This window comes from Empidonax traillii, unplaced genomic scaffold (assembly GCF_003031625.1).
Source record: "Empidonax traillii isolate 1590-97213 ecotype Southwest subspecies unplaced genomic scaffold, ASM303162v1 scaffold402:size526523, whole genome shotgun sequence".
In the NCBI taxonomy this organism is placed as follows: Eukaryota; Metazoa; Chordata; class Aves; order Passeriformes; family Tyrannidae; genus Empidonax; species Empidonax traillii.
In genome coordinates, this window is record NW_020955595.1 from 239,682 (window position 1) to 257,979 (window position 18,298).

The 18,298-nt window shown below is 40.1% G+C and overlaps 1 protein-coding gene and 1 long non-coding RNA gene across 2 annotated transcripts; one reads left to right on the plus strand and one right to left on the minus strand.

Annotated features, from left to right (window-relative positions):
- Positions 1–638: 638 nt before the first annotated feature.
- On the plus strand, positions 639–17,965 carry API5 (apoptosis inhibitor 5). Its single transcript, XM_027893692.1, has 14 exons — positions 639–836; positions 4,351–4,512; positions 5,314–5,407; positions 6,407–6,472; positions 6,827–6,978; positions 7,716–7,922; positions 8,455–8,559; positions 9,255–9,344; positions 9,938–10,119; positions 11,321–11,414; positions 11,924–11,980; positions 14,334–14,410; positions 14,737–14,873; positions 16,525–17,965. The coding sequence occupies exons 1-14, from the start codon at positions 768–770 to the stop codon at positions 16,602–16,604; spliced, it is 1,572 nt and encodes a 523-aa protein (XP_027749493.1). The 5' UTR covers positions 639–767; the 3' UTR covers positions 16,605–17,965.
- On the minus strand, positions 2,026–13,841 carry LOC114062368. The gene is made up of 3 exons (XR_003572358.1): positions 13,335–13,841; positions 11,603–11,604; positions 2,026–2,037 (listed from the first exon to the last, which is right to left on the minus strand). It is a non-coding gene; the product is annotated as an uncharacterized LOC114062368 (long non-coding RNA).
- Positions 17,966–18,298: the final 333 nt, after the last annotated feature.

Consider the following 18,298-nt stretch of genomic DNA (forward strand, 5'->3'; position numbering starts at 1 on the left):
TATTTGCAGGATGATAAAGCATCTTGAGATATGAGGAGAAGACACTGCTACAGCCTCATTACTTTTGCAACACTTTATATTTCGTCATTTGAGCCTAATGTTCATGTGCAGTCTCCACTGACACTACTTGCAGGTCCTTCCATTTCTATAGGCCAGAATTAGAGAGCATTTTCCTCTGCGGGAAAAGATGAAAGTCAGCAAGTCACAGGAAAGCAGTCTCTTTCCTGTACCAGGAACTCAGCATGCAACAGGCACTTCCCGAGCATCTTTTATCATATTTGTATATGAGAGATAAAAAAAGGGAAACAGAAACGAGGCGCTGGAGGAAGGCAGTGATCAGGGAAAGGAGGAGGAGGAATATGAAGGAAAGCTCGGGGAAAGTTAAAAAAAAAAAAAAAAAAAAGTAAGGCTGCAAAAGGAGAAGGCCAGGGCACATTCCTGAGCAGACGAATGCACCCTATAACAGGGCCCCGTGTCGGGACCGGGAGGATAAAACCATCTGACGGTGAGCTGTCTCCCCGCCAGGCGGCGGCGGGAGCGCGCTGACTTTGGGCGCCACCCGCGCGGGGGCGCGCCGGCGCTCCGGGCCCTGCGGTCCCACCGCCCGCCGCGCGGGGGCGCCGCTCGGGCGGCGCGGCGCGGCCGCTCCGGGCCCCGCGCCTCACTGGTGCTGACGGCGCGGCCCGAGTGGGAGCGGCGGCTGGAGCGGCGGCGGCGTCGGCGGCGGGCTCGGTGTCACGGCGGCTTTGCCCCTTCCCCGCCGCGCCATGCCCACTGTGGAGGAGCTCTACCGCAACTACGGCATCCTGGCGGACGCCACCGAGACGGCGGGCCAGGTGCGGCGTGGCTGCGGCCTGCAAGGCCTCGCTAGGCCTCGGGCTTGCGTAGCGCCGCCGCGGGGAGGTCCGGGCCGAGGCGGGGCGGGCGGGGACGGGCCGGGGTGCCGCCGGAGGGGCTGCGAGACCCCCGCACGGCCGGCGAGCCCGCGGGGCTGTGCGCGGGGCGGGTTGGGTCGCGGTCCGCGGCGGCGCGAGGCGAGTGAAGCTGAGCATCGCGCCTGCGGGTCCGCAAGGACGGCGCCAGCTCCCGGTGCTTCTGCGGCACCCGCGTCGTGTCGTCGGCTCTCCTCCTATATGTGGCGTCACGGGTATTAACTACTCCTTGGGTAGTCAGGCGGGGAGTTTAGCCTGGCGAAGTTAGGTCTTTAAAAGAAGAGAGCGGGAGCTGTGCAGGTCTGATCCAGTGCACGTGCGGATACGGAGAGCCTCTGTCAGGCTGTCTTGCTAAGAGGCTTGTTGTGGAGTCTGCTGTGAAGTCTGTTATGGTTCGAGAACTGCCTGTAGCCCCTTTTTTTTTTTTTTCTTAAGGCAAGAATGAAAGATCGACCCTCACGACGGAAGATACTTTTTTTCTGTAAAATCCTGGCAAGACGTGCCATTTGTTCATACAGTTACTGAATTATTCAAAAACAGAGGATGACTTTGTATATTACCGATATAAAATATTATAGTTAGTTAAAACTAGTTTTGAAGTTGCATTAGGCCATTATTTTACTAAATGTCCACCTAAAAAAGCAGCAGGTACTTTTTTCCTTGTGTTTGGGGGTTTTTTTGTTATTATGTCCATAGGTAGAAAAATAGCCTTGCATATATCTAGCGATGGATTTTAGACTAGATGCTTCTGTACAAAGTCACTTGGAAAGTTCTTCGAGAGAACAAATCATATGGTAGTTGTTTGGGGAAGGGTGAAGTCTTTTTTCATGTTAATTCAAGTACCGTCACTTTGCTTATGTAATAATGCCCTAGTGGAACAAAGCATCCTTGTAGACCGTCCAACAAAAACATAACCTCAGAACCGAAACCAAAGTGCAAATAAAATGTTGGGAACTACAGGGAGAGATGCAGAGTAAAACGTGCTGTTACTGTGCTGTTTTACAAGTAAGTGGTCCATCATCATTTTGGCTATTATGAGTAGCTTTTGTGAGGTAAGAACAGTCATGATAAGTAGACAAACTCCAGCATTGTTAAGAAATGCAGCCTTTGACAGGGGAGCAGATGTGTAAGAACCTCCGAGGGTGAGTACAGAATGATGATCCCTAAAGCCCTCTCCCAGCTTTGCCCCACTCCAACTTGTAAGCTTCCAGAGCCAGAGACAGCGTGTCTGTATTGAGCATAGCTTGCTAGATTGTTCTTCTGTGAACTTTTCTGATACTTTGTTTAACGGATTATATATCTGGCATATAAATGCTCTGTGGTAAAATGTTCCATTACTCTATTAACCTTCGTGAAGGAGTTACCTCCTTTGAACTTGTCTTTTCATAATCTTACTTGGTGTCTCAAATTGTTGTATTCTGAGAAGCCATGAGTAATTGTTCCTCGTTCATCAGTTTTATCCCACTTACTGTTTTATTATCTCTTCTACAACCTTATGAATGTGAAATCTCACTACAAAAAGTCACAGTCGCCCTGTGAAAAAAAAAAAAAAAAAAAAAAAAGAAATGTTGAACGTGAGCATGGGGACCACCAGAAGTATTAAGAGGAGTTGTTTAAAAGACTGGAAGTATTGAACTTGTAAAAGTTTCAGTTGAGACGGGCAGGTATGAGGAGTCCATTTCATGAGTGGAATGAAGGTGAGAAGTTAAGAAGAACTGTTAGGAAGTGGTCCTAAAAGAGGAAGATGAACATCTCTCAATAACACATTGTGAAACTTGTCACAGGGCAGTATAGGGTATAGATATCTAGGAACTAACCTAGAGAAGTTAATGGATGATAGGGCAATTGACAGTTACTGAAAAGGAAAGTCTGGACACAGACTTTGTGTCCCATCTTGGGACATTTCTGTGTTACAGACTGGGAGGAAATATGCAAAACTGAAGGATCACGCTGCTTCTGTAGTTGCCTGTGTTTTTTCTCGAGCATTCCATGCTGCCAGGTTCAGGGTAAAACAAACTCCTGCCTGAACTGTGTTTTGCCTAAATGGTAGGAGGAGTTAGCATACAAGAATACAAATTCATGGAACACAGACGACTCTGTTTCGTTGCTGTATAAATGCTTTTTCATATGTATTAAGTTTTAAGTAATGTGTTCCACAAAAATAACGTTCTTCGTGTGCAGTCTGAGAACCTATGTCTGTAATGACATCTGTGTCACTGCTGGTCTGTGCTGGCTCATTCCTGTCTTTGCCGTTGAGTGCACTCTGTTGGCACAGCTACAGAGTAAACTGGACAGGGATGTGGGTCAGCTGAAAGGCAGCCAGTTTTTTCACGGTTATTTTTCATGCAGATCTGTATCCCATCCCAGTTCAGAATCTGTCAACAGAGAGAGCCATCAAGTAGCTGAAGGGAGTGCCTATTGAACATTGGCACTAGGTGTTAAAATGCAGCTTGCTTTGGAGGGCATTAATGCAGTGTACTGCTTTGTGAATTAGGATCTGTATTAACTGTGGGAGAACTTTCACGAGACACAGGGTGATGATATATGTGGCTCTATGAAATTTAATGTAAATAAAGCAAATAAAGTGTCCTGTGCTGTCAGTGTTGCTGCTCAAAGTAGGATAAGCATGTCTAAAGCGTTCTGTTCACAACCATGAGGAAAATTAGAAGATTCTGATTTCTGCTGGTATCCTAATAATGCAGACTTCTGTTTCACAAATACATAGCTAACCACACCAAAGACTTCAATTATTTTAAAGTTTCAATCTTGAAGGCAAAAAATCAAAAACACCTATGTGATTCTAGTTGGAGCAGCTAGAGGATGTTCTACTGTTGCTGAAGTTTTATTTCTTTGCTTCAACCAGAGGTTTCTGGGGTATTTCTTGTATCTAGTTTATGTTAATAGTTCTTTCAAGCACTGTGTTTCATCTCAGATTAGGTTAACTACTTGAATAGATGCCAGAGATGCTGTAGCATCTCTGATTAGCAGTTGTTCATTAATAATCATTTGTGATCCATTGCAGTGGTCCAATTGTTGGGAAAGGTAACCTCTGCTTAAGAGACAAAAGGCATAAACTCCTTGAAAAACTGCCCAAGTTCAGTGACTGATCATTTAATTCCTTGCAGTAACCTAATCACAGGTGGTGTGTAAGAGCCGTCAGCCTTAAGGTTAGCAATTGGAACGGTGAGCACTTGAATAGACATGAACTAGAATAACAGTAAAAGCCAGGCAACAGAAGCAAATTTTATGAAATTGGCACAGTTATATCAATCTGAGAGAAAAATCTATTCCTTTGTAAGAAACATTTGTAATATAGTTTACTTAAATAGTTGAAGAGATTGGGAGAGAAAAAGTCTTCCGTTGTCTTGAGAATAACCCAAGATTTTTCCATTTATGTATTCTGGTTTTCCTCTTTCAGCATAAGGATGCATACCAAGTGATCTTGGATGGTGTGAAAGGAGGTGCCAAGGAGAAGAGACTTGCAGCTCAGTTTATTCCTAAGTTCTTCAAGCATTTTCCTGAGCTAGCTGACTCAGCTATTAATGCCCAGTTGGACCTCTGCGAGGATGAAGATGTTTCTGTAAGAATAAGAACTTTGTAGCAAGTTGATACATTGAATTTGTATTTTGCTATTATTTCCTCCTTTTTTTAGCAGGCCGTGTCTTTTGGGAGAGGAGGGTTGGTCTTTTGACAGCTAAATATAGTTATATTCCTGCAGTTAAAGAATTCATTTTGTAACGGTTTGGAAAGATGCATCAGTTTTCATTTGTCTTTTTCACTCCCATCATTGATCAAAGGAATAGCTCTGTAGAAAGAAACCTACAGTTTATTTGAATAGCATTTACGTGTTTCCCTATCAAAAAGCACTCAGTGGTAATTGGTTCTGATAAATCCTGCTGGGAGGCAAGAAAATCTTGTTTGCGCTTGAGAACCACGGGGATGTGACTCTGACTGTATTATTCTTGCGAAAGTCTGAGATGCTTCGTGCTGCTTCTGTGATATTGATAGAAGCTGTACCTTTGTAGATCTTTGTTTATCCGGTCTTAAACAATTTGGACAGATCATTCAAGGATTTTTGTCAGTGCTGGGAACTGTAAACCCTAGAGTTTATTCCTGCCATATGCACAACTGTGGAACTATCCTTCTTGTTAGCAAATAAAACTCCATAATTACACATATTCCATTCTTTATTTTGTTGATCATATGAATAATTTTGTGAACAGAGATACTGTTTGAATTTGATTTTTCTCCAGAGCTGCTTACGTCTAAGAAAAATATATGACTTTCATCATTAATATGTCAAAATAGTTGTTTGGGTTTTTTATGGAATTACTGACATGTTAAAATTTTTGTATTTCTACTATACTGACAATTTTGGCAGATCCGGCGACAAGCAATCAAGGAATTGCCTCAGTTTGCCACTGGAGATAATCTTCCTCGGGTAGCAGACATACTGACCCAGCTTCTACAGTCAGGTAGGACAGATTGGTAGTTTCCTGTCTGATCTCTTCGTGGCACACCTAAAAATGTATACCGTTTTGGTTCTGTAAAACATTGATTCTTAATTTATCCCAGTGTCATTCATGTCCTTCTTCTGTTCTTTTTTGACCACTAATTGCTCTGCTGTTAGGCTGCTGCTTCTCCTGAAAGGCCACTAATCATCCTAATCTAAACTCAAAATCTTGCTTTTAAATAATTTTTTTTTTTTTTTAAGTTCTCTGAAAGCATCTGTTGAAAAAGGCAAGGCTCAAGGGGAACCTTACAGTTACGGACTGCAGCAAATTGCCTTCTGAGAAAAGAGTTATTGGATTTCTAATCCAGGTTCTGGAACTTGATAAGTCCTGAAGGCGTTTTCTTTCATACAATGCATTTTTGGTGCAAAATAAATATTTCTGGAGTCAAAATAAATTCAGATTTTAATACACTTTTAATCTCAGTAAGTGAGATTAATATTAGGTGTTTAAACTTCTTTTAAAAATGCCTGGTTAAGTCTCTGGGATTCTCAGAAGATGAATTTTGCGTTGGTTTGGTTTTCTTGAGACTTAGGCATTTCTCCATTTAGTTCAAGAGGAAAATTGTTTCTGCCACCTAGAAATACTGTAGATTAAGAGTTAAAAAAGAAATAACTATTTGATGTTAATTTAGTGAAGGTCAGCTTGTTAATACAACTGTTCCTTAAAATAACTCAATGTATTGATTAGTAACTTCCCTTCAGGTTTTCATGCCTATTAAATTTATAATGTTAAAGTTTTGGTAGGGAGGCTAAGATGGCAAATAGCTTTGTGTTTTGCTTCCATCTTTCATAAGCATGGCTTTCAACTTCCTCAGTCTAGTTGTTAAAAATACAGGTTATGTTGTTTATCACTAAGTGCTGAGGACAGAATACTTACTGTTTAATTACACATCTTTGTCTGTTTTTCTGCTCTTACCTTTTCATTTCAAGTATATGCATATCAGATTTTTTCTCTCTCCAGATGATTCTGCAGAATTCAATTTGGTGAACAATGCTTTGCTCAGTATATTTAAGATGGATGCTAAAGGTAAAGGACACATTTTTCTGTATATGTCTTCTATTAGTACTTCCCAGTCTCTAGTAGGATGAGAACAGGACTCAATATTTTATCCTAGTACAATGCAAAACTGAGACACGTAACTGTTTGGTTTTGCAAGTGATACTGAACTTAATAATCATGGATCTGAATTATGCAGACCAATGAAAGGGTGAGGATTCTGTCAAGATACAGGAAAACTGTGTTTTTTCTTAAAAGTTAGTATAGCAGTTACTTTAAAACGTGTCATGGAGTCTTAGACAAGTGAACTTCTTTCTTCTGCATAGAATGTTAAGCTCATAACTTTTAAATTAATTTGCATTACCTTATTTATTTTCCATTCAGGAACATTGGGAGGCTTATTCAGTCAAATTCTTCAGGGAGAGGATATTGTGAGAGAGAGAGCCATTAAGTTCCTCTCTACAAAACTGAAAACCTTGCCTGAGGAGGTGATGACAAAGGAGGTGGAAGAGTTCATATTGACTGAATCAAAGAAGGTGACTGTCTTATTTCAGTACAGATTGAAGTGTTATGAAACCATCCCTTAAGTATTATGAAACACAACTGGTATTGCTTTGGAGTTTGTTTAAACCGTGTCTATAGCTAAATATTGTAAAAATGTGATCTTGTACTTACCCTATTCTGTTACACTCCAAAGTTTGCAACAATTTTTTGTGGGAATGTTAAAATTATGGTAGGCTCTTCTCTTTTTGTAAGAGCAACTTTTATTAGAATCACAGAATCATTCATGTTGGAAAGGGTCTTTTGGAAACTGATTAGCTCAGTGAATCATGCTCAGCTGAATTCTGCTCAGCTGAATTCAGATCAGACTTCTAGGTACTTTTTCCAATTGGGTATTGAAAATCTCAAAGGAAGGAAAGTTCCTATACTCTGGGCAACCAGCTTCAGTGTTTAATTGTCCTCAAGAGAATTTATTTTTTTCTCTTTATCCAGTTGGAACCTCCTATTTTAGTTTTGTATCATTATCTCATTATCACTGTGTCCACCTCAGCCAAGAACCTGACTCCTGCGCTTGGTGACTTGCTCTGAAGTATTGAAAGCTTAGTGTTAATTTGCCACAGCCACATTCAGCTCTCACTTCAGACTGGAAAAGTCCAGTTGCTTTAGATTCTCCTCACAGGTCATGTGCCCTAGACACTGATCACCTTGTTGGTTTGACTTGTAGGTTTGCCAGTTACCACCACAGAACTGTTTTTTCTGTTTTTCTGCTAAGGTTCTGGAAGATGTGACAGGCGAGGAATTTGTTCTGTTCATGAAAATACTGTCTGGATTAAAAAGCTTACAGACAGTAAGTGGGAGGCAACAGCTAGTGGAGCTGGTAGCCGAACAAGCTGACCTGGAACAAACATTCAATCCATCTGATCCAGATTGTGTGGATAGACTTCTACAGTGTACTCGGCAGGCAGTGCCACTCTTCTCAGTATGTATTTGTTTGCTTTGCATGACGAGTATTGTGGAAAGTTAATGGCTGTGACTTGTCTTTGGTGTTCTGAACAATTATGTTAGAATGACCCCATATCAGTACTTCTTCCCCTTCAACTTCTGCTGTATTCAGATGTTGGAAAAAATCCTTAAAGCTTCCAAAAACAAAAATATTTTTGTGTTACTGTCTTTTCAAATTAAGGATGTTATACTGAATTATGACAAGATTCTCACATTAGGTTGTATGAATTTGATTATTTCAAGTCTAGCGCCAGGAAGCTGCAGCTCTTAAAAGCCTATCCTTGGGTTGCAAGCAATCTTTTCAGCTGCTGTTGCAGAAAGCCTCTGAGTTTAAGCTGTGTGCAAGGGGGTCTGTTTTAGAAGTTAGAGGGAAGTTTAATAAAGCTTTAAAGTGTAGCTGTGTGGTAGGCATTTATAAGGGTGGCATAGAGATGGGGAAAAAGCATTTAGCTCCTTCAAACTCAAAGTAGCATGAATAATGTGCAATGGTTTGTTTGGGTTTTTTTCAGAAAAATGTTCATTCCACAAAATTTGTTACTTACTTCTGTGAGCATGTTCTGCCAAACCTCAGTTCTTTGACTACTCCAGTGGAGGGTCTTGATATCCAGTTAGAGGTAAGCCAAAGCTAAAATGTCTTTCAGGAGTAATAAATAATAAAAAATAAGCATGTTAGATGACATCTATTTTTAAAATTGAGAACTCCTTTCTTAAATAGTTTTCATTTCTTGACTTGTAGGAAAAGTAGCTACACTAGGAAAAAAGTTTGTACTATTGAGGCATGACTGAGCATTGCCTTTTAAAGCATGTGTCATTTGTCCCGAGCTTTTGAGGCAAGGTAGAGTAAGTAGATCAGTGTAATCATTTTTATATTACTATCAATTGTTTCTAAGCACATAGCATTTACGAAAATGATGGTTGCACAGCTTGTGCTAATTTAATCTCCTGCGGGAGTGGCTTAATGTCTATAATTTTGCTTACATTAATCAGTGCTACAGCTTCAGTTAGATCTCTGTGGCTCTCACTTTGAAGGTGAGCTGTGCTGCAGATGTGGGAGATGGAAGTTTTGTTTACTTGTTGACTAATGCTTGTTGCAATTAGACACACAAACCTGTGTTTCTGTTTGAGGACATGAAAAACAGATTAGGCATGTTCTTCCTTGTATTCCTTTCTGATGTTTGGGAGGGGTTTAATTGTAATAGCTGACCTCTGCTGTGCCAGCCATAGTGATGTGATAATTGATTTTAGGCTAAAAGTTAAGCCTGTGTACTTTTCAGTTAGCAAACAAAAACCCTGCTATTCTTATGCGTAGGTTTTGAAGCTTCTTGCTGAAATGAGTTCATTTTGTGGCGATATGGAAAAGCTTGAATCAAATTTGAAGAAGCTGTTTGATAAACTACTGGTAAGACTAATTAATTTCTTATTCATGTAAAAACACTTCAAAAAACTAAGTTTTCATTGAAACAAGTTACTTTTTTTTTTTTATTCATTTCTTTATGCTTTTTCTAAAGTGGATGTTTTAGAGGTAGCTCTATCGATGGTAGAAGGTCAAACATCATTTTGCAATTTAAAACCTTTGTAGATACATGGGGCTGTTACCTGAATAATGTTTTTGATTCAGTAGATTTATGTGGGTTTCTTCTTTTTAAATTTTGTAGTTGTGAAAGACTCGTGTTGATCTCAGTAAAGACTGTATCTGCACTGACAGTTTTAAGCAAGGTCAGCACTATTTCAGAAGCATTGGTGCACTACGTTGTTGCTTTTTGTGGTATCAGTGCCATGGTAGTATTTCCTCTGAGTCTGAGATATCAAGTCACATAAGTGTAGGCAAACCACCTGTACCAGGACTTCATTCAGCAGTTCATCACATTAGTATAGAGATGGGGGATTCTTCTTAAGTTATCAGCATTAATACACTGTCCAGTTCAAACACTGCAGAAGAGCTGTCAGTCTGTGTAAATGTGTCTCATTTTGTTTTTCCTTTCTGTTCTTTAGGAGTATATGCCCCTTCCTCCAGAGGAAGCAGAGAATGGGGAAAATGCTGGCAATGAAGAACCCAAGCTGCAATTCAGTTATGTGGAGTGTTTATTGTATAGTTTCCATCAGCTGGGTCGTAAACTTCCAGACTTCCTCACAGCCAAGCTGAATGCAGAGAAATTGAAAGACTTTAAAATCAGGTAATCATTTAGAGGCAAGTGTTAGGGTTCTGTTAGAAGGTTTGTGTTAGAAAATGTTAGTGGAGTTCCCCAGGGCTCAGTACTGGGGCCTGTTTAACATCTTTCCAGTGATTTGGCTGAGGAGTTTGACTGCATCCTCAGTAAGTTCATGGGCAGCACTACCTTGGCGGGGAGTGTTGATCTGCTGGAGGATAGGAAGGCTCTGCAGAGGGATCTGGACAGACTGGACTGATGGGCTGAGGAAAACTTTTTAAGATTCAGTAAGGCAAAGTGCCAGGTCCTGCACTTGGGTCACAACAACCCCAGGCAGCTCTGGGGGAGGAGTGGCTTGAGAGCTGCTCAGCAGAAAGGGACTTGGGGATGCTGGCTGACAGCAGCCGAACATGAGCCAGCAGTGTGCCCAAGTGGCCAAGGAGACCAGTGGCATCTTGGCCTGTAACAAGAATAGAGTGGCCAGCAGGATTAGGGAAGTGATTGTCCACCTATACTCAGTATTGGTGAGGCCACACCTTGAGTATTCTGTTCAGTTTTGGGCTTCTCTCTCCAAAAAGGACGTGGAGGTGCTGGAGCATGTCCAGAGAAGGACAACAAAGCTGCTGATGAAGGGTCTGAAGCAGAAGTCGTAAGAGGAGCAGCTTAATGAGCTGGGAGTGTTTAGTCTGGAGAAGAGGCTCAGGGGGAACCTCATTGTCCCCCCTAACTACCTGAAAGGAGGTTGTAGTGAGGTGGGGTCAGTCTCTCCTGCCATGCCTCAAGTGAAAGGGCAAGAGGAAATGGGCTTTTTTTGCACCAGGAGAGGTTCAGATTAGATATTAATAAAAAAAAAAGGGTGATCACGCACTGGAATAAGTTGCCCACTGGAATAAGAGAGGCAGTGGAGTCACTGTCTCTGGAAGCGTTCAAGAGGCATCTCGATGTGGCACTTGGATATATGGTTTAGGGGCGATTATGGTAGTGCTGGGTTGATGGTTGGACTACATAATCTTCAAGGTCTCTTCCAACCTTGATGATTCTGTGACTATGACGGTGAATTATTATTGTCTGGATGCTAAAGAAGCACAAATCAGATTTATGGATGACTTATTTTGAGCATTTTTCCTAAAGGGGAAAAAAACCCCAAGATTACAGCTTCCCTTTGCCTATGCTTTTATTTTTATGAGACTATGTAAATTTTACTAAAAGATTGCTTTTAATTTTTTAGGCTACAGTATTTTGCTCGAGGGTTGCAGGTTTATATTCGGCAGCTTCGTCTGGCACTTCAAGGAAAAACAGGAGAAGCCTTGAAAACTGAGGAGGTCAGTATTGTTTGGGAATTCTGATTTTTCTGATTGAGCCTACTGAAATAGCCATTGGCATGTATTAATAGGCTGCAGTCAGTTGTAAGTATGCAAATAGATTAAGGGAATAATACTGCTAACATTATTGCAAATGCATGTTATCTGATGCTGCATTTTGCCAGCAAAGATGCTCTTTTCGTTTCTACTGCTGACTACTCTCTGCATCCATGTATATAATTGGCTTAATTGTGCTCTGTGCTTTGTTTTGAAGGGGAAATTTTCGTATGTTGTGTGAAAAAACACCAGGGAGTAGTATAATGGAATATTAAAAACAATTAGTTAGTGTAAAACTGCAAGAAGCCTAAGAGTAGTTGTGATGAAAACTCAGAAGTGTACTCACCTTTCACTGTTACTATTGTTATAGCAATTCACCAGGAAGAGCAGCCAGTTTAATGTAAATTCATCAAATGCAGTTGGCATAAAACTACTAGAATAAGTGTTCAGTGGTGTTTTGGTTTTCTTTACAGAACAAGATTAAAGTGGTTGCCTTGAAAATAACCAACAACATTAATGTTTTAATCAAGGTAAGTCCTCACATCATGAAGGAGTAAATTCCCACAGCAGAGTAACCTGTGCAGTGGAAAGGAATAGATTTGAACAAAATTGTATTGTGTTACTTTGTGTATTGTGTTAGTTGGTGTTTGCTAGTTCAGAGTTGCCATGTTTTACTGTTTCTGAAGAGAGGTGGGTCTTGCTGACCATGCTAGCAGCTTAACTTTTGCTGCTGCTGCTGCTGTTAGGATAGGGTATTGAGGTGCTTTTTTGCAGCACTGATTGCCCCCAGAAGATCACCTTGCTCTAGGGGTCTCTGGATTCTGGCTGAGCCTTTTTTCTTGTAATATCCCTTTCCTGCAGTGGCAGTGAGAGATAAGGAATAATTTAAACAGGTGCAAGGATATATAGAGGAGGGAGGAGGCAAAGCAGCTACTATACAGAACTTTTTTCTCCAAAGAGTCTAGAAGAGATGGGCTGCAGAAAGAGACTTCCATCTGGAGCCCATGAAACCATTCTGATTTCTTCTAACCACCTTTTCCTTTATCTCTTCACTCTTACTCACACAATAAACGAAAAACTTTGCCCGTGGTATTGCAAAGCCTACCCTGTACTGTCATAGGGATATTGTAGGGATATCAGATGTCTCCCTGCAGAAGCCACTGTAGTTCATTTTAAGATGCTTGGTGTGCGTAGTGTTGTGAAAAGGGGCAGAAATGCAAAGATTTCTTGTCCCACCTGTATTAATGTATTTTTTTATTGGCTGTCAGGGTCCCCAGAACATCAAAGCCTTTTAAAACCCAAAGCAGTCTGTCCGTGCCTCACCTAAAGAGACCCTTTGCTAGACAGATGCACTGCAATGGACAGGACTTTTGATACCCTGATATGGGGATGGCACTTAATAGCAGTGGAGAACCTTCTCACCAGAGGTCTCCTACAAGTTACGAGGCTGCCAGCACCAGAAACAAACTGGGCTAACTAGCAGCTCACAAAGTAACTTTTACTAATACAAGTATGTGACAAGCTACTGTAGGGTTCGCGTTTCCGGTGATAACATTTAACTGCACGACTGCACTTAACGAATAAAAAATGCAAAAACCAGAAGCATGCTCTACAAAATAACACAAGCCTTAATACAAAACTCAAGCACCCCCACACACACAACAGACCAATTTACAAAGACTAGAACAAAATTGAAACACACTCCTTAACACAAAGCAAAAAAGAAAGAATATAGCTGCTTCCCACTACACACATTTTAACTCACTAAGAGAAGGAAATGCACACCTTAAAGCAAACCATGAACGAGTTGGCAATAAAGTAAAATATAGGATCAAAAAAAAAAAAAAATAACACATAAAGTAAGATATATACCCTGTAAGTTACAAGGTGTAGGGCAAGGTAAAATTAGTATCTATAAAGCAAAGTAGCAAACTACAATTAGTAAATAAGGTATCTATGGGGTAAAGGTGAAAGACGGTAATCTATAAGGCAAAGTCAGGGTAAAGAAAGCAGAGTAAATGGTTGCTCGTCCCTTCAGTGTCCAAAGGAGTGGAAAGAGACAGGGCAGCTCATTAGTTACCCTGCAGAGGTGATGGAGCTTCTCCCCAATTTTGCTCATGTCTGATCTCTTTTTATACTTTTTTTCCTTAGGCAGTTTTAGTGACTATAGTCAATAATGATTTTTGGGGTGATAGACAGATGACATAGGCATAAAGTTTGGCTCCCTGTGTTCCCATAGGATGTTGGGAAGAAAGGCCATGCTATTTCCATAACATTCCATCCTTGTTAATCTTATCAGTCTGTTGCTGGGAAGTCTCCCCATTTTGTTGAGGACTTCGGGAAGCCATGGTGGGGAGGGGAGTGTCTCTTTGTCCCTTTTTGTGTAAGCCATTATCATCTGACAATGGGTTTCTGGGAGTGCCGCCTCCAGGTGCTGATCAGGACAGTCATCATGGCCTTAAATTGGTCTATAACCCTGCACACAGGGAGGGAGAGAAAGAAAGCCTGTGCTTTCTCCATAGATGCCCCATTCCTTGAAACATTTAAGGTTAGGTTGGATTGGGGCCTGAGCAACCTGATCTAGTTGGAAGATGTCCCTGCTCATTGCAGGGTGGTTGAACTAGATGGTATTTAAAGGACCCTTCCAACCCAAACTATTATATGATTATGTATTTGGTCAGTACAAGACACTATTTTATTAATTTAAATCATATTTGAATTTCCTAGTAAGGCAGTAAGCAAATGCCTTCTCCCTCTGCCATGGGACTTCAAGGAGGATTTAAAATTGTTGGAAATTCATGGTTATTCTGGAGTCTCAATAAGTAACTAAAGTTTTGAAGTGCAATGAATTTAACTGTAAACTGTCTAATTTTGCCTCCATAGGATCTCTTCCACATTCCTCCTTCTTACAAAAGTACAGTTACACTGTCCTGGAAACCAGTGCAGAAGGCAGATGCAAGGTAAGAGTTTTTCATTAAAAAAAAAAAAAATGTGTTTGTTTTGTAAACAGTAAAAATTAACTTCCAAGCTATGTATATTGCATATACACAGCACATGAGATAGAAGTTCACATCTTGTGGCTGTGGAAAATTATCTTAATCTTGCTTAGAGACACAATAGACTGAATCAACTGGAGACTAACTTACTTCCTCTTTGAGGTATTATTATTCAGGGCATCTTCATTAGCGGCTGTTGGCTTCCAGTGGTTAATCTTTGAGGCTGAACTACTGTTCCTGTACTTGTTACCACAAGGGTGTAATGACATGTTTTTGTTTTCTTTTGTCAGTCAAAAAAGAGCAAGTGAAGATACAACCTCAAGTTCACCCCCAAAGAAAGCTTCAGCAGGACCAAAAAGGGATGCCAGGCAAATATATAATCCTCCTAGTGGAAAATACAGCAGTAACCTGGGTAGTTTTTCTTACGGTAAGTTAGGCAGTTTGGAAAAACTTTGTCTAGTGACAGTTGTATGTCGGGGCGGGGGGAACAAAGACCACATTCTTGGAAGATCAAGTTGTACTGTCACAAATCTTTGTGTATAATGGTCTCTTCCTAGTTGTTGATCTGTTGCAGTATTTTTGAGTGATACCAGCCTATAAACAATGTCATTTGCAAGTTACTTTTAGTAGTGTTTTAATACCTAGAGTTAGTAATTGAACTGTTGTGTTCTCTATTATGACACACAGCACTTGCACCAATTTCCTATTGGACAGGCCAGTTGCCGCAAATGGCAGAGTTGGGTCACCTGTCATACGACTGGATCTGTGCTGCATTCCTATTACAGCCACTGCTGATGTTGCAGACCTGATCCGGAAGTTCTGGGAATTGCCAGGTTCACTGTGCATCCACACAGTGTCCTCGTGCTCCCAGTCACACTGATTCTGTCTCTCTGCAAGTTGTATTTTTGGGTGAAGCACAAGAGCAATTGCAGACTGGATGAATAGGCCCAGCAATGGCAGCAGCCCATTCCTGTCTTCCCTGTATGCACACTGATCCTACCTGTGGCAAGTAAAGAGGCTGGTATGACAAATTACCACCCACACTCATAGGTTGAAAAACTGATACAAAGCACTGTAAGATATATTAAATAAAGAGAAAAGATAATATCATCTGCAAATTTCTTACTCTAGACTTCAGATGATACACCTGTGTCTTTTAAGTATGCTTGTAGTCCTGCAGTTGTAAACATTAGAAAGTTTTCAAACAGAAATGTGTTATTTCTTGCTGCTCTTGTTAGTGAGATGCTTAGACCTCTGGTCAGCTTCTGATTTTTGTGCTTTTTAAAACAAGCATGCAGTTTTCTTTTGTAGTTAAATATGACCTGTATTTTAAGCCTGTACATGAAGAGAAAGCATGAAAGGGGAATGAGGGCCTGATACATTTTCAAACAAATCCAAAGGAGCTATATTCATAACGTATATTGAGTTTGTGGGGGGTTTTTGTTTGGGGTTTTTTTTGTTGTTGTGGTTTGGTTTGGTTTGGTTTGGGGTTTTTTTTTCTGTGATCAGATTTGTTCTTAACAAAGGGAAGGGGAAAATTTCCTAGGGTTTACAAATTGTGTGGTATCCATCTATATATAAGATTTCTAGTTGAATACAGTTATCAGCCCAAGAAAAAAAATTATTGTGCTGGCAATAGCTTAAGGATAGAAGAGTTCATATAGAATGACAAAGTTGTGGTTTTCCATCATTTTATAAAACACACTAGTAGTAAGTCAGACTAACTCCTGAATATCAGTATTGTGTTATTGGACAGAAAGATGAGTTAGGCAGCCAGTTTCCTATTCAGTGGTAATGAATTGCCCCAGATACAGTTCTAAAATACAGACACAGTTATGTATCACAGTATTAGTATGCAGAAAGACTGCACTTAATTTAGAGAGGGTAGTTCTCTTGACATCCTTTTACAAGTACTGGGGTCCATTTCCCATTAAAGCATAAGTTAGCAACCTCATGGTATATAAGCAGAATGAGCCTCAGAGACTGCAGTTAGCCTTCATTACCTCCAGATATTGCTACTCAGTTTTAATCTGTATTCAGCATAAAACCTGCATGAAAATTTTCAACTCTTGTTTCAGAGCAAAGAGGTGGTTTTCGGGGTGGACGAGGAAGAGGCTGGGGAGGACGTGGCAATCGTAGCCGAGGAAGAATTTACTGAGAAGACTTCTAAATCTTCCATGCCCCTGAAGGGCTGAAGTGAAAGTGCTACTCAGCAAGTGTTTGCTTGGAGCATTGTTTTCTTCAAGGACTGCCTTCCACTAAGACTGAATTAAATGTTCTTTATACCTTTGTATGTATGATCTACTTTTCTAACGGACTACAACTTGTCCATAGTGAAACTACAGCTGTATTTTTGGATGCTTACAGTCAGCAGTTTTGGGTTCTTAATTTTGAAGTGTCTTCAGGATTCAAAATTGGAAAAGAGCGTAGATGTTTCATCAAAAGCTGCATCTTGACAGTTTGTATATTAACCTTAAAGTCAGCTACTGCGTAACTGAAACTATATTGAGTTTATGTATTAAGTAATGGACAGGAAAGGCATGACAACAGAGATACATGTCAGATAAGCTTATTAGCAGCTGAAGTAATCCTTTCCTCATTTGTAACCGTATTTTGCAATATGTGGAGAAGAGTACCATTGTTGAATTTGCTTTGATTTACATTTTTAATTAAATTGAATGAGATACATGCTGGTTTTTTAAAGTTTGCAACGTGGCTGGAAATCTGTTTTGCTTGTAGCATGACGCAGTCCTCTTACTTAGAGATGTGGAGAAAGTGGCGTTTTTTGGTTTGCACATCTTAACTCTTCTCCGTGCATTGTAATACAAAAGTGATGTTTTGCAAATTAATTTTTAATGTTTAATATGAATATGTGCTTATAGTTATGCTGTGAAATCTCAGTAAATGAACAGCAAAAAAAACAAAACAATAAATGACTAGAATTATTCCAGGAATGGGTAAAGACTGATGCAGTGATTAAGCTTTATAGGCTGGAGCTGGACCATAGCAGTATCTGGCTCTTTTCTGTGTTTTGCAGATTTCTGGATTAGTTGGCACTGGAGGGTGGGGGTTGGTTGTATTTTTCTTGTTTGGTGATTTTATTTTTTGTGTGTGTGTGTGTTAATTTTTTGTTTGGGGCTTTTTGTTTGGTTGGTTTTTTAACCAATAGTTGCATTTAAAAATATATAAATAAAATTGTATTTTGGGTAACATTGAAAAATTCCAGCTATGTAGTTCAATTCAGGTGGAAGAGTTAAAAATTCCATGCTATTTTTTTCCATAGCAACTTGGGATTCTTATTTACTGGTGTACACCCAGAAAATACAAAGTAAGAGCACAGTGCTTTTTTCTTTTATTCTCACCACTCAAAGTTTTTAATTCTCAGGTCCTTCAACATTGTAAAGAAATTAGCATATAGTAAAAAGAAGTTGGGACAGAGGAAAAGAATTTTAATTAAGTGTTCCAGGGCATGCTGGTGTAAAATACCTTAGGCTTTAGAAGAATGAATAATGCTTCTTATCCTGCCTTTTTTTTTTTTTTTTTTTTTTTTTTTTTTTTTTTTTTTTTTTTTTTTTTTTTTTTTTTTTTTTTTTTTTTTTTTTGTTCAGCCATTTGATATCCACAGAAGGTGATGTCTCCCCACTCTGGTTCCATTTGTATTTGCTTGTAAATCTGACTCAGGTGTTTTCATTAACACCCTTTGATATGTATCACTACAATCAGATGGCCAAAATACCAAAACTATATCAAAGTGAGAGACATTGTTGATGCTAAATTAGAAGTCTTTTTTTGCTTAACTCTGGAACAGTAGGCAGCAAACTTTGGACATTCCAGGACATGTGAGCTGACTTT